Genomic DNA, 16,692 nt, shown 5'->3' with positions numbered 1-16,692 from the left:
TTATTAAAACCTTTCTAATCTGATACCTGCCACGTTAAAATCTATACCGATTTGTTTGCGGCAGGACTAACTATCTTAACCTCACCCATTTCTACTCATCAAGCAATTCTTTATCTTGTTTTTAGAAGAATATACACTCTCGGCCATCCTAGTTCTTCAAGGAAAACTATTCTAAGCTGATAGACTCACATGCCAAAATACAAAACTAGACTCGGTTGTATGTCGTCTCTCGTGAGCTAGTTCCGTGGAATTTGCTGTCCCATTAGAATGATACGAAGAAATTGCTGACAAATCTAGCAAGAATAATCAGGTGATAACTTATTTTTTAACTTAATTAATATGTATTAACTTTTATTCTAACTGATTAGTTTAACATATATATATATATATATATATATATATATATATATATATATATATATATATATATATATATATATATATATATATATATATATATATATATATATATATATATATATATATATAACAGCACGAAATTAAAACTATTAAAATAGAAACAATAATCCATTGCAGGTTCACATTTTCCTGAATCACACAGTAAGTGTAACGATGTTTTATTCTACATATATAAACAGTACCTCGTTTAGAATTTACAATATGATTATTACCCAAACTAGGGCAACCATACACAGTATGAGGATGAAAAACTGAATTTTATGAAATTTCAAAATAAAAAAAGGAAAACATGTTTGAATCGACGAAGCAGCCCCAAACCAAAAAAACCCTGTATCAACTTATCTGCTTAATCTCCTTATCATCAAAATTGATTAAATCGAGAACACTATCAATAACTCTGGCAATACTAAAACTCAGGCAATATTTGCTTACAGCCACTGCAAAACATCTAAGGCTATTAAAAATATGCAGGTTTTTGTAACATTTTTTTTGCTTTTGAGACGAGCTCACTAAGTCTTCCCAGCAACCCTAGGATGTCATCTGCAAAGGATGTTATGGTGGCATCAGGAATGTAGAACCATAATGGGTCGACTAACTTAAAAATAAAAGGAGAACTAAGACAGAACCTTGCGGTACCCAAGATTGTTTAGAAGAGGTGAACTGACAATATCACCCACGACTACAAGCTTTTATCTACAAAATAAATACGAATAAAACCAATCACTCAATTTCCTTGTGTCTCTATATGTGCAACTCTAACAAAAACTCAAGTTAAGTTAACAGTACCAAAGCTTTCTTTAAATCAATAAAAATAGATAAAGGAGTAGAACGAAATACACCAGAAGATGGTTTAAAATATCCAGAAAATGGTGCAGTTTATGACAAATAAAATGACATTCTCGGAATCGAAATTGCGTGTGACATAAAAACCCAAAAGAATCAAGGTAAGATTATAGTTCCTCATGAACAACTTTGTCAATTATGTTTGATCACTGTGAAAAAATCAATATAGGTCATTTCTCTTTTGTCACCCTTTTATGTCTGTTATTGTTTCTTTTATGCTTTTTTCATTATTTTTTCTCTTTTTTTTCATTTCCCATTTTATGCCCGTTATTTTTTCTTTTATGCTTTTTTTAATTTTTTCTCTTTTTTTATCCATTTGTGACAGCCTTAAATTTCTCAGGGCTAAGACCGTCAACAAAAGCCGAATTTGACTTTATTGCTTTCATGACGTCTTCCACTTGATCATTTTTCATTTCACGAAAAATTATACTGGTAAGGTCAAATAGTCTCACGAAAAGAAATGGAAATAAGGGTTAATATATTATATAAGATGCACAATATGACATAAAATCATATTATATGATGACTACATGATTAAAAATAATACATAGCTTCGAGAAATGCAGAAATTAATCGAAAATATACAGATAATTCTGACCAAGGGGAAGTACGTAATTCTAGTTATTAGTTTTGGTTATTTGTCCCCTTAACAATAAATAATACCAAAGAACCACTTCTAACAAAACAAGAGCGAAGGTCAAACAACGCTCTAACCCATTTTTAAAATCATAAACTCACCAACAGCAATGACTGAGCTCTTTCCATATTTTTCCACATCTAAAAAACACTTCAGAACATCTATAACATCTTCTTGGTCACATATTGATACAGCCAGAGTTGAACTCTCACTACAAGAACAAAAAGAATAAATAGAATTAAAAAACTTAGACTTCGAATTCCCTGCGAGGACTCTTCTGAGATTCCGTTATATTTTCAGAGTCACATATCGTAAGAAAAAAGGCAAAGTATATGCTAAAATTAACAAAAAGTTGCAAAGTAGATACAGGTTAAAAAACAAAACATTAAGGCTTCTCATTCGCTACCTAACCTCGTGCACAGTTTCAATATTTTTCTTATATTCTTCGCAGCATTAGGTGGCTAAAAATTAGTCTGATATACCACAAGCTAAATACTTTTTACCTATGATTTTATATAGGGTTGTGTCAGTTGAATTGCCTATTCAAAGGACCTACAAAAGGCTGGGTACAAGCGGTTGGAAGACCTTTGTTATTGGGTATGAGCATCTAACAAAGCTGTTTTTCAGGCACTGATTGCCAAATGTGGCCTTTTGAAGGTAGTGCAAGCGTGATGCGTTTCTGTGCGCTTGCCGTGGTGAGCGTATTTGTAGAAAACAACCAATGACGCTAAAGTTAATATATTACCGGAGGTATTGTGATGGCAATGAATCAACGCAGCAAACAGCTCTTGAAGCCCTAACTTGGATCCTCTGGAGCAGTGCCAGCACAGTTTTAGGGGGCCCTGCAAAAAGCAGGTGTCCATACTAAGCAATAGGAGTAACGCAATACTTTGCAGTGAGCGTGGTAATAATATCCATCATGCACAGTTTCCTTAAGGAGGAGAAACACAACAAGGATTCTTAATATTTCTCCGCACTATGTAGTATGGAGCAAAAATTGTTCAAATGATTTTGAGAAAGAGAATTTTGAAAATAAAACTAATCGACTATTTGGCACTTGTCTTTTATAGCGCCGACCACTGGTCGTCCTTCATCCAATGAAAAAGTTATTCATCCAATGATGCATTGTAGAACCGGTTTCTTTCGTTAGTTTCTTTCAGCTTAGTGTGAGACAAGACAAAGACAAGTGACTGAATAGAAGGGAAATATATAATTTGGGAAATATATATAAATATATTTGGGAAATTTTAGGAAATATATAAATATATATTTGCACATTAGGGTAGGGGTAAAGTATTGTTTTTCTATATTCTTCAAATTCATATTTTTAGTAATTTAACAAAGTTGTTAAAGACTTCCTGACGCTTAAAAAGAACTAATAGACAGTTCTTTAATTTTATTATTTTTTGTATAAAAAAAAAGAAGAAAAACGCTCGCTTTAATCTTTGGACCGAATGAACATTTAGAGCCTAAGTGCAAACAAAAAACGAATAGAAAAGATCAACAAAGGGTTTGCGAGGTCTTTATAAGAAGTGCAAATTTGGCAAAGAACAATATAACACCTTAAAAACTATGACTTCATATATAAAAAAAAAAAAACAGTGAAAAAAAAACAAAACAGTATGTCGTAAGTCCAGGCTCATTACGGCAAAACAATTCACCTCTATGAGTTTTGGATATATATATGTATAAATATATATATATATATATATATATATATATATATATATATATATATATATATATATATATATATATATATATATATATATATATATATATATATATATATATATATATAAATTAAATCCAAAATATATAAATATGAATAAATCAAATACAAATAAAAGAGGCACCGGTGAGCACAGTAGAAGTGTAATTCGAAAACAAACACAAAAAACACGAGCAGTTAACCTTACACAGGATTAACGTTTTACTAATCACCTTAACTAACCGTTAAGTTTCATTTATAAATATACTAACTAAAAAAAAAGCTAAAAACTAAAAACAATAATAATAATAAATAATAAACTAAAAACAATGACTGGACTACGCAGCCTTTCCATTACAAAAATGAAAAAAGTAAAATAACGAAGAATTATTTTAAGACGGTGAAACTTAAACATAACTCGCTTTAATTAATGACGTTGGGACTGTTTTATTGGTAATTTTGATTTTCAAGTATTTTAATGTACGTTTAATTTCATATTTATGTATTTTACTGAACAGTTCTTAGACATAGAGCCGAAATATAATTTAGCTTCGTCGAAATTTCACTCTCTTAAAATAATCATTCGTTGTGTTGCCATTTATTTTTTGGTTCATTTTTTAATGAGAGATCTTAAGCCGAACTAGCCAGCCATGACAGAAAACAACAAAGAGAGGAAAACTCAATGAAAAACAACAAACAAGACTGCGGCCAGTAGAGAGAAAAGATGAAAAACTAAAACGACGCGGATATTTTGCTTGTATGTAAACGAGGGGTCTCCAGCACAGAAGAAACAAAGATAAAAAAAAATAAACTAAAAACAAATAAAACCATCACCATATCTAATCAAATGGCATACAATTGCCGCAACTGATCCACGTTTTTTATCTTTGTTTCTTCTTTGCTGAAGACACCTCGTTTACATACAGATAAATTATCCGCGCCGTTTTAGTTTTTCATATTTTTTCTCTACTGGCCGCAGTCTAGTTTGTTGTTTTTCATTGAGTTTTTCTCTCTTAGTTGTTTTTGTTCACTTTTATCGATCTTATGCACAATACACTCACACTTCCAAATAAAATTGAACCGGGCTCGATTAGAGCAGCATGCATTTATCACAACCAAAATTTGGCGAATTTGATGTTTATCGCAAATTAGAAATTTTAAACACAAGTTTATTATTGAAAAAACTGAAACAATTCGAGGCGGATTAATTGAAATTCATAAATATTGAAAACTCTTAGCAAGAGTTTTCATATACTTTAACTCTGATAAAATTTATATGGAGATAAAATTTATGAAAACCTTCATAAAGCTTAAATGAAGCATTAATGAAAATATCTGGGTTAATACTGATATAGCCTTTTCAAACAAAGTTTTTATTAGTTACGTTGTCACTTACTGCAGCACAAGTAAGATAATAAAATTACTGAAGAACACGAATACTTCAACTTTTTTTTTAAATGCCTTAAAAAATATTCCGTGTCACCACATGCTAGATGGCGTTTATAGTTTTTACTGTCGACAATAGAACCAGTTTTCACTCTTGCAAGTTACCTATACTCTTTGAACTGAGCATCAAATTTGAGCATACCCAAATACAAAGAAGAAAATACTTTCAGGGAAATAAATTCAATTTTTGGATTGCCCGTGCCGTATTAAAGCTCATTATATATTATTTTAAACTTTATATTCATGAATTTCTCAAATGCATGTATTCTTACCTGGTGAAACATATTTATGCACAAGAATGAAAAAATAGATTTATAGTCCACTAAAGGAAGGCTTTTTTCATCAAGACATGAGCATTCACACATGTTATTATGTACAATATAGTAAAAATAAGGTAGAGCAAAATCTAAAAATAAATTAATATTTCTACCTAAAAATGATTAGATATAAATGATGATTATTTATTCTTAGAACAAAATAATGGTTTCTTCGTAAACAAAATTAAAATTACGTCTTATTTCTACGTAAAAATAAGGTAAAATACCATAAATTCCAAAGGAGCGTAACTGCTTCCACAAACTGCTCGTTAGATGAGTCTACCTTCTCTGATTTGTTTTCGGCAGCAGAATGCTCTGTCTTGGCATGGGTCCAAACTTTCGAGAACTTAAAAAAAGATAAATAATAGAAATAATCTCACTTAGAAAGTACTAAACAATTCACCCTCTGAACAATAAATGTTTTAACCTATCATTGAAATAAGATAAATTTGTATTTCAATGAACATTAGTACTATGGGGCAGCGTTACCGGATGCTCGGTATAAGATAACAGAACCACAAAAGCAAAATGTGTTAAAAACGTCCTTTACGAGTGAAAATGTGCCAAAAGTCCAACTTTTAAAAACAACTAGCTCTGTAGAACGATGTGATTTGAAGAATCCAATGTTCAACCATTTCAAGACGACTTCAGTAAAGACGTCCAATCATTGAGACCACCATATAAAGCTTTGCTAACGAGAAATAGAGAAAGCTGCAGGGAAAGCAAAATTAATGGGCTTCCCTCTTTCTAGAAAGTAGATGTATTCTTTTCCAATAGGGTACAACTCAGGTGCTAATACCCCAGGTCCAAAATTTGTCCCATTTTTCTGTCTATCTTTAGTGACATTATGTAAATATATGATAAGGCCGTGTCCCACAAATTCCCCCTAGAAAATTCACCCCTCCCCAGACAACTTCTCTCCGGTAAAACCTCCCTTCTCCCACATATAATACTGAGCAGCCAAAAGGAACGCGAAACAAATAAAGTCGAAGAAAAGAAGGGATTCTGGAATATTCTACCTAAACTTCAAAATATAGAATACGTACGGTGTACATGGTGAATACATGCAGTGTATACAAATATAGAATAGAATATATAGAATATAAGGTGCACAACATTCCACAAGGTTTATTTTTATATTCTTACTTTTATTAATTATGCTTTCTATAACTCATTCTACCTTTCAATGACAGGGGTATAAGAAGGTCAGTTGCTGCATCCTTTGCTGTTACTCTGAAAATAGCGACCCAAGATAGCAAGATATTTGTAGTCAAGGGGGGGGGGGTTAAGCCTCCTACCCCCGACCTGTTTGTCCGACTCGTAAAAATGCAAGAAAAATGAATAAAAATTAATTAATTAATTCCCCCCCCCCGAAAAAATTTTGAATACGGCCCTGCTTCTAGTAAATGATTAAGTCAGCAACAATTCTGTATACTAAACTTATTGCAAGTGATTATTAGAGGCAAAAGTGGTATGTTTGTTTTGTTGCTTTTTTTTTCAGTCAATTAAACGGCTAAGCGTAAGTCCTTGCTGAGCGTAACAGACATATAAAGGTAGAAAAGGGAAATCAACATAAAAAGTTACCAATTTATTTATCATTTCCAAGAGACTAAAAATAAAAAAAAACGACACACAAATATAAATCTATTGACGGTAGGTAAAGCTGGAGTTTGAGACAGGCATCAGCTTGCTTCTATTCAAAATTGATTTTTTAATCAACTGTAAATTATTTTTTTATTGATTTATAACACCAAAATTGATTTTCGATTAGTAAATTATAAAGTTCGGTCAAATATATACTGAATTTATCTGACCTCTAGTCAGATAACACTATTTGCTATTTTTTACTGAATAAAAAAAAAATAAAGAAAATAAAAATAGAAAATTTTTTCTTCATTTTCCGTCGATTGCAAAAGCTGCATGAAAATGGGGATTGTTATCAGGTTTAAATTAAATTAGAGTTAAAAGAGAGGCACTCCGCTGCTACAACCACTAACAAGTCGCTGCAGCAACAGGCCGCCCGAGGCCAGCACCTGCGCAAGCTCTCTTCCATCCCTATCTAATTGAACTTTCTCTTTTTATACCGTCCCCAGAATCTCAATTTCATTTAAATATTATCTTGCAACCTTTTCGCACCCCATCTGGTAATGACCTGCTGTTTGATTGGGCCTACATTGATGAAAAGGTAAAGGATACGGTGCTAGACCCTTAAAGTCCAATGGTGCTAATATTCGTTTCTAGGCCCTTCAGCCAGGAAGTGCAATGGGGGGTTAGAGGCCAGCTAACTTGTGCTTCCGCACACTCTTCCTGCTCACCTTTCCTGGAGTTCCCCAGGTACCCATTTAGAGCTGGTTCGACACTGGCTGAGCTTACAGAGTCACGCAACTGACCTCCGTCCCAAACCAAATAGCTGGCCACACCAGGAATCTAACCTCCACCCCTCGGACTAAGGATTCCAAAATTAGCACGCCAACCACTCGGCTAGGACGGCTTAAGGGCGAAAAGGGGGATCTTTAGTAATCTGTCATCCTTCATCCGTAAAATGTGTCCTAGACATCTTAATATCCTTCTAATTATAGCCCTAGAAAACGGGATACAACCATTTTTTTCGTACAGCTTACTGATTGAAATACTGTCAGTCTTTTAAATTAAAATTAGATGCTGAAGTTAAATTAGATTTAAGGTATATTTGTCGAAAAATCGATTCATCTTTGTTTCGATTGAAAGTTCAAAAATTTAACTCCTCCATCCGGCAACATTACGTTCAGAAAGAATAAAAATTTATTGTTTTGGCTTCTGTTCCACTTTAAAATTCAGTGTGTGTTAAGCCGCCTGTAGCAACACTTTGTAAGAAAATGCGAAATGCGCCGTTGGTAACCAATCTTCATAAAAATAGGATCGAGATAATATAACAAAAATATATATACATAAGAAAAATCTCCGTTTCATGATTGTACCAAATATGAAATATTCATTGAGTTTAAAATTGCCAAAGGAAGTTATTTTTGCTATAAAAAAGGGGGGATACCCTCAAAAGGGGTTGGGAAATTGATGAAAATTACAACACAAAAATTGAAGGCCCGATCTTTGATGATAAGAATGTTTACATTTTATCCGAGAAGTATGCTCATGGATGCGTGTTCATTTATTTTGTCAGTTCCTTTTTCCCTAACCCATCCATCCCCCCTCTAAAAACAAAATTTTCCAAAAATTTTGAAGATAGTTAAAAATAATATTCCTTGTTACCACTTAGGAGCCATTTAAAATATTTTAAGAGGTACATTTTTCAAGTACTAGCACCATACTTATTTGGTAACGAATATCAAATAAAAATTAGCCGTTGTCAAATAAATCAAATAAACACCAAAAAAATCCTGTTTTGTTTATAATTATGATACGTGTACAAAAGACCCAATGAGCATATCATCAAGCAAATGTTTTTAGCTGCCCCTTTGCCAGACTGGCACAGGCGTCCTATTATCAATTGAAGAAATAGTGGGCAACTGTCATTAGCGACCTCGACACCGAATAGGTGCATTTTTAAAATTTGGGCAAAAATCGGGAGAGCTGTGCCCTCTGGTTTTCTGAAGAGCTGGCAAAAGATCACGATCAATGGGAATCCACTACATGGAGTCTTCTAGATGGTAGGTGAGACGTCAACAAGTACAAATAAGTAAGTTTTTCAATCCATCAATCATTCAATGGAGTTTATTATCAATTCAAAAAATAAATTATACATAACAACAATACTCAGTCCATTCCTGGACGCCGAGATCCTCAATCGCTACCTTTTAAACATAATACGCAGCATGGTCACTGCTCGTATTCTCAAAAATAACCTTAACTCTCAATTATCCAACAAAACTGTCAATTATCCTCATGCCTTTTGCCCCAGGGGAAACCGCCTCATCATTATACCAAGAAAAAAAATTTACTTTATTTCAATCTAATTATATTTAAAACTTTATATGAAAATCATTTTGAAAGTAATGTATTAGTAATATATTAAAAATTAATATATTATATAAAAATCATTTTAAAAGTTATGAGCAAACATAATTTTTTTTAGTATTACCTTCAAAACTTAATTACCATACAAAATTCACATGGTTCTAGAAAAGCCTATTAGATACTCAAAAAAGGGGACACAACCTCGATGAAATTTCCAGCAAGAAATTCAATATTTCTGCGATACCTAAGAAACAAGTTTAAGCTATAGCCAAATAGAATACGAAATAAAAAAAAATAAAATTCTAGGAGTGTGGGTCCAGGGGCTCTAGGAGCTTTTTTTTGTTTTTTTATTCGTGGGAGATGAAATCGAACTAGGGGTCGAAGATTACTAGTAAAGTTTTCATCTGAACAAAAATAAAGTTTCCCTTAATCAACAGATGAGACCAAGCAACTTCAAGTTTTTGTTTTTTTAGAAAACCACAAAACAAAACAATCTACAGCAAAGTAGAAGTAAGAACAATAAAAAACGTTGAAAGAAAACACGAATTTTCAAAGAGCGAAATATACAAAGAAAAGAAAAAAACAACAGCCAAATGCAGGTTTTGGTCGCTTGGCCAAGGGAGACACAATTTTGACCCGGGCGGGCAGAAATATTATCGAGCTAAACAGAAATTGTCTTAAAACTATCCAAAGATAGATTAAACAAACACCCTAATTTCTTTATCGTACTGGCACGTGTTAGTATATTCAAAACTAAATGTATAAGGAGTCCATGAACAAGAACTAAGAGCTCATATGGCACTTGTGACGAAGTCGGAAGAGCCAAGAGCCAAGAGCTCATATGGTATGAGCTCTAGCGAAATTCTTAGAATCAATAGATTGCCTTAAAAGGAAAATCAGAAGCTTAATGCCGGTCGGGATTTAAAATAAGAGCTCTGAGTCACGAGGTCCTTCTAAATATCAAAATTCATTAAGATCCGATCACCCACTCGTAAGTTAAGAATACCTCAATTTTTCTAATTTTTCCTCTCCCTTCAGCCCCCCAGATGGTCGAATCGGGGAGAACAACTTTATCATGTCAATTTGTACAGCTCCCTGACAATCCTACCAATTTTCATCGTCCTAGCACGTCCAGAAACAACAAACTCGCCAAAGCACTGAACCTCACCACCTAACTCCCCCAAAGACAGCGGATCCAGTCCGGTTACGTCAATACGTATCTATGAAATTAATAAGCGTTTTCCAAGATTTCCCGTTTCCCCCTCTAACTCTCCCCCAATGTCAACAGATCTGGTCGGGATTTGATATAAGAGCTCTGAGACATGGGTTCCTTCTAAATATCAAATTTCCTTAAGATCCGGTTACCCGTTCTTAAGTTAAAAATACCTCAATTTTTCTAATTTTTCCAAATTAACAACCCCCAGCTCCCCCAAAGAAAACGGATCCGTACCAATTATGTCAATCTCGTATCTAAAACCTGTACTTTTTCTTCCCATCAAGTTTCATCCCGATCTCTCCACACTAAGCGTTTTCCAAGATTTCCGGTTTCCAAGATTTCTGTTTCCCCCCTCCAGCCCTCTATGTCCCCGGATCCGATTTGAATTGAAAATGGAGCATCTGAGACATAAGATTTTTCTATATATCAAGTTTCATAAAGATCCGATCACCCATTCGTAAGATACCTCGATTTTCACGTTTCCCAAGAATTCCGGTTTCCCCCTCCAACTCCCTTCAATGTCACCGGATCTGGTCGAGGTTTAAAATGAGAGTTATAAAGCACATGATCCTTCTAGATATCAAATTTCATTAGGATTTGATCACCCGTTCGTAAGTTACAAATGCCTCATTTTTTCTATTTTTTCCAAATTACTCCCCCCCCCCCCCAACTCCACCAAAGAGAGCGGATCTGGTCCGGTTATGTCAGTCACCTATCTTCGACTTGTGGTTATTCTTTCCACCAAGTTTCACCCTGATCTCTCCGCTTCTAGCGTTTTCCAAGATTTCCGCCCCCCCCCCCTAATGACGCTCGATTCAACCGGATTTAAAACAAGAGATCTGAGTTTCGAGGTACTTCTAAACATGAAATTTCATTAAGATTCGATCACTCTTTCGTAAGTTAAAAATACCTCATTTTTTCTAATTATTTAGAATTAACCCTCCCCCCCAAACTCCCCAAAAGAGAGCAGATCCGTTTCGGTAATGTCAACCCTGTTTCTAGGACTTGTGCTTATTTTTCCCACCAAGTTTCATCCCGATCCCTCCACTCTAAGTATTTTCCAAAATTTTAGGTTCCGCCCCCCCGCCTTCCCCTTCACCGGATCCGGTCCGGTTTTAATTAAGAGCCCTGAGACATGATATCCTTCCAAACATCAAATTTCATTAAGATCCGATCACTCCTTCGTGAGTTACCTCATTTTTCTAATTTTTCAGAATTAAACCTCCCCTCCCCAACTCCCCCAAAGAGAGCGAATCCGTTCCGGTTATGTAAATCACGTATCTAAGACTTGTGCTTATTTTTCCTACCAGGTTTCATCCCGATCCCTCCACTCTAAGCGTTTTCCAAGATTTTGTTCCCCTCTCAATTTCCCCCAATGTCACCGGATCCAATCACGATTTAAAATAAGAGCTCTGAGACATAATATCCTTCTAAACATCAAATTTCATTAACATTCGATCACTGCTGCGTAAGTTAAAAATACCTATTTTTTTCTAATTTTTCAGAATTAACCCCCCCCCCAACTCCCCCAAGCAGAGCAGATCCGTTCCGGTTATGTCAATAATGTATCTAGGAATTCTGCTTATTTTTCCCACCAAGTTTCATCCCGATCCCTCCACTCTAAGCGTTTTCCAAGATTTTAGGTCCCTCCCTCCAACTCCCCCCAATGTCACCGGATCTGGTCGGGATTTAAAAAGAGAGCTTTGAGACACGATATCCTTCCAAACCTCAAATTCCATTAAGTTCCCATCACCCGTTCGTAAGTTAAAAATACTTCATTTTTCTATTTTTTCCAAATTAACCGCCCCCCACTCCCCCCAGATGGTCAAATCATAAAAACGACTATTTCTAATTTAATCTCGTCAGGTCCCTGATACACCTGCCAAATTTGATCGTCCTAGCTTAACTGTAAGATCATTTATTAAAAGGTTAACTGTAAGATATTTTATTAAAAGGGAGTATCAAAAGCCTCAAAAAGGCATTCTTAGAAACTTATTCTCAAGCGATCTGTGAGAGGTGCTTCAGATAATAATGCAAGAAGAGGGGTCAATCGACTTTTGACCTCACTTCTCATAGACGATTAAGTACAAAATAAGCATGTAATGGCTACCAAGTGGGTGATAGCTCAACCCTTATTAAAAAAAAAGATATAGTCGTTAATGGATTTATTACACAACGTAAGTGTAAGTAAGTGTACCTCTCTTATTAGACTAATATTTGTTTGTTATCTTTCAGCAAGACACACCTGACTGGAGTCTCAGGGAGGGTTGATTAAGAATTTAAAATTGACATAGGACCATTAGATTGCCTGGAATGAGAACTTAACAAGGGCCGCTTGCCTATGGTCTTGGGCAGGTTGAACCAAGAATTTAGAATTGACATAGGACAATTAGATTGCCTGGAATGAGAAGTTAACAAAGGACGTTTGCCTAAGGTCTTAGGCAGGTTGAACCAAGAATTTAGAATTGACATAGGACCCTTAGATTGCCTGGAATGAGAAGTTAACAAGGGACGCTTGCCTATGGTCTTGGGCAGGTTGAACCAAGAATTTAGAATTGACATAGGACCATGAGATTGCCTGGAATGAGAAGTTAACAAGGGACGCTTGCCTATGGTCTTAGGCAGGTTGAACCAAGAGTTTAGAATTGACATAGGACCATTAGATTGCCTGGAATGAGAAGTTAACGAGGGACGCTTGCCTATGGTCTTAGGCAGGTTGAACCAAGAATTTAAAATTGACAATGGACCATTAGAGTGCCTCGAATGAGAGGCAAACAAGCGTCTATAGTCAAAATGGGTCATTCTGCAATGAATGTCAGGCAAGGCAATTGATTCAATTTACAAAATTAGACATTTGTAGCAATAAAAAAGTTAATTTAATGATAGTTGAACAACAAGTTGACTGAAATTGCAGGGGGAATAAGCATCCAAAGCCTACAAGGGCTTCCTGTCTGATGATTTTTTTATGACCTTTTAAATATTTTTAAACCTTTTTTTTACATATTTTGAGATTTTCTTACTACTTCTTTGACCCCAGTAAAAGAGTTACTGCTTTTGATTTGACTGTGACTGGATTTCCGAATACCAGAGCTTTTGACAACAGACGAAGATCTATAAACGTAACCCAATTATTTAGCCTTTCCTTCATTACAACCGGAGACAGTTAATCAGATCAGGTCAAACCAGATCTTCCTTGTTATTTATTAGTAGATTATTAGATTATTAGCAGATTATTTATTAGTTATTACTTAATTAATTATTAGTTAAGTTATTAGTTATTAATTTTAAGTTATAAGTTATTAATTTTAAGTTATTAATTTTAAGTTATTAGTTATTAATTAAGTTGTTAATAAGTAATTAATTATTTATTAATTAGATATTAATTAGTAGACTATTTACTAGTAGATACAATCATTCAGATTATTTGATAAAATTGCTTTCATGATTATTGAAACAAGCATTATAAAATAGTGCAATAATTTACCAAATTACTTAGTTTCCAGAGCAAAATATATTTGACGAAAAGTGTAATTACAATTCTATTCTTTACTAAAACTTAAATATGAGTAAAAGTACCTTTTTCAAAAAAGCTAGTAATGGGGTGAGTACATCCTCTCCAACCATTAGTTTGCAGGCGTCTTCACCGCCAACAGTGCTTAAATTCCTGAAAATAAAAACAACATTTTGGAAAACAAATTCTGATTGTCTAATTCAAAAGAACATATTAAACAGAATAAAATAGGATGAACTATCCTCAAAAAAAAATGACAGATATATAGGCAAAAAATATATACTTTTTCAAAATACTTTCTCTTCTATAGCATTAATTAACCCAAAATTTCTGAGAATTATAGAAATAAAATTATTTTATTACATAATAAAACAATTGTAATACTTGTACAATTATTAATTACAGTAATTTAATTAATGTATTTGTATATTTATAACATATTAGTATGATATAATTTATTTAAATTATTCAGTATTAATTAATATGTATACTACCTACATAATTTTTATAATGGTTATACCATATTAATTATATTATAGTTATTTAACAATCGGTCTTCTTTCTTTAATTCTTTGCATAAATCTGGATTGTTATGGTAGTTCTCTTCTCTTTTTTTTTTTTTCGTTGGTATAGCCACATTGTGTAAAAGGGTGTGCATAAGTGAGCCCACATTAACTGGACCCCGTTTGATTCTACCAAATAAACCAAACCCTCGTTCAACTGAATCCACATCCAGCTCAACCATCATTGAACTAAAGCCCCATTTATCGCAACGCCCGTGAAATTCAGCTCTCTTTCGACCCAACCCCATTGAACTCAAGCCCTGTCTCACTCTATCCCAATGCAACTCAAGCCCCGTTTAACTAAATCTCGTTTAGATTAACCCTAATAAAACTCAATCCCCACTTAGCCCAACCCTATTTGCCTATAAAACAATAACCACATTGTTCAAGAGGATTTGTATAAGTGAGCCCACATTCAACTGAAACTCGTTTAATTCTACAAATCAAACTAAAATCTTGTTTATCTGAATCATTGTTCAACTGAAACTCCATCCAGCTCAGCCATCATTGAACTGAGCCCTCATTTATCGCAACGCCCGTGAAATTCAGCTCTCATTCGACCCAACCCCATTAAACTCAATCACAGTCTAACTCTATCCCAATGCTACTCAAGCCCCGTTTAACTAAACCTTGTTTAGATTAGCCCAAGTGCAACTCAATCCCCATTTAGCACAACCCTATTTGCTAATTTTAGATTTGTTAATTTCTAATATATAAGACGGAAGGATAAATTTTTGTTCTTTAGGGGATGAAGGGGGGGAATCGTTGTGAATTAAAGCAGCATAAAAAACTTAGGTACTTGTATGATAAACGCCCTACGACTCAAGTTGTTAATTCATTAACATATTAACGAACCGTTTTTTTTTCGTTAGTTTCTTTCAGCTTAGCGTGAGACAAGACAAAGAGAAAATATATAATTTGGGCTATATGCAGGTTATAATTTGCAGGCTATATGCAGGTTTGGGCTATATGCAGGTTATAAATATATAATTTGGGCTATATGCAGGTTATAATTTGCAGGCTATATACAGGTTTGGGCTATATGCAGGTTATAAATATATAATTTGGGCTATATGCAGGTTATAATTTGCAGGCTATATGCAGGTTTGGGCTATATGCAGGTTATAAATATATAATTTGGGCTATATGCAGGTTATAATTTGCAGGCTATATGCAGGTTATAAATATATAATTTGGGCTATATGCAGGTTATAATTTGCAGGCTATATGCAGGTTATAAATATATAATTTGGGCTATATGCAGGTTATAATTTGCAGGCTATATGCAGGTTTGGGCTATATACAGGTTATAAATATATAATTTGGGCTATATTGGGCTATAATTGCACATTAAGGAGGGAAGAGTGTAAATTATTTGGACAGTCTGAAGTTAGGAAACAATTTTTACTACAAAATATGCAGAACGATTGTACCTAGAATATTAGGCATGCACACCCGCTACAACTTACGCTCACCCCCCTTCCTCTAATGTGCAAATATATAACCCAAATTTGTTTCTAAAGTATTATATTTTTGATTTACTTTGGTATATTTCGTTAGGATTGAGTGTCAGCGAAAAATATTAGAAGAAGATTAGGTAGGGGCGTATATTACACAAGTACCAAAACTTGCATAAGAATTAACCATTGAATAAAGACCATTTCAAGTGAGCCAACTTTTATCGCTTCCAACAAAGCAGGCTGAATTAAATTATCTATGTATATTATTGATTTAACAACAATACAACTTTAACAACAACTTAACCCTTCTGGTTTAAGTTGAGAAGAATGGGGTTGATCTGAATAGGGGTTGAGTCAAGTAGGGCTCAATGAGTTGAACATGAAAGTTGAGTTAAATTAGTTGATTAGTTTCAACATGAAAGTTGAGTTACATTAGGGATGGAATGTACGGGGGGTTGAGTTATATGGAGGTTGATAAAAACAAAGCACTAGTTAAATGGGTCGAATTAAATGACGTTAAATGAAGAGTTATACGGGGGTGAGTTGATCGAGGTTTGAGTTGCATGCAGTTTGAGCTAAACAGGGGCTTATTTAAACTGGGGTTGAGTTAAACAGGG

The 16,692-nt window shown here is 34.1% G+C and overlaps 1 protein-coding gene across 1 annotated transcript in view; it reads right to left on the bottom strand.

Moving 5' to 3' along the window:
- LOC136043527 (HEAT repeat-containing protein 3-like) overlaps window positions 1-16,692 on the bottom strand; it is a 73,146-nt gene that overhangs the window by 44,856 nt on the left and 11,598 nt on the right. The window contains exons 3-5 of the mRNA XM_065728447.1: window positions 14,118-14,205; window positions 5,602-5,720; window positions 2,002-2,111 (exon numbers count right to left, since the gene is read on the bottom strand). Coding sequence (XP_065584519.1) covers window positions 2,002-2,111; window positions 5,602-5,720; window positions 14,118-14,205 — 317 coding nt within the window. The remainder of the gene's footprint in view (window positions 1-2,001; window positions 2,112-5,601; window positions 5,721-14,117; window positions 14,206-16,692) is intronic.

Source organism: Artemia franciscana, unplaced genomic scaffold (genome assembly GCF_032884065.1).
Source record: "Artemia franciscana unplaced genomic scaffold, ASM3288406v1 Scaffold_698, whole genome shotgun sequence".
Taxonomy (NCBI): Eukaryota; Metazoa; Arthropoda; class Branchiopoda; order Anostraca; family Artemiidae; genus Artemia; species Artemia franciscana.
Note: the sequence above shows the minus strand (reverse complement) of the source record. Positions and strands in the feature narration are given on the sequence as shown.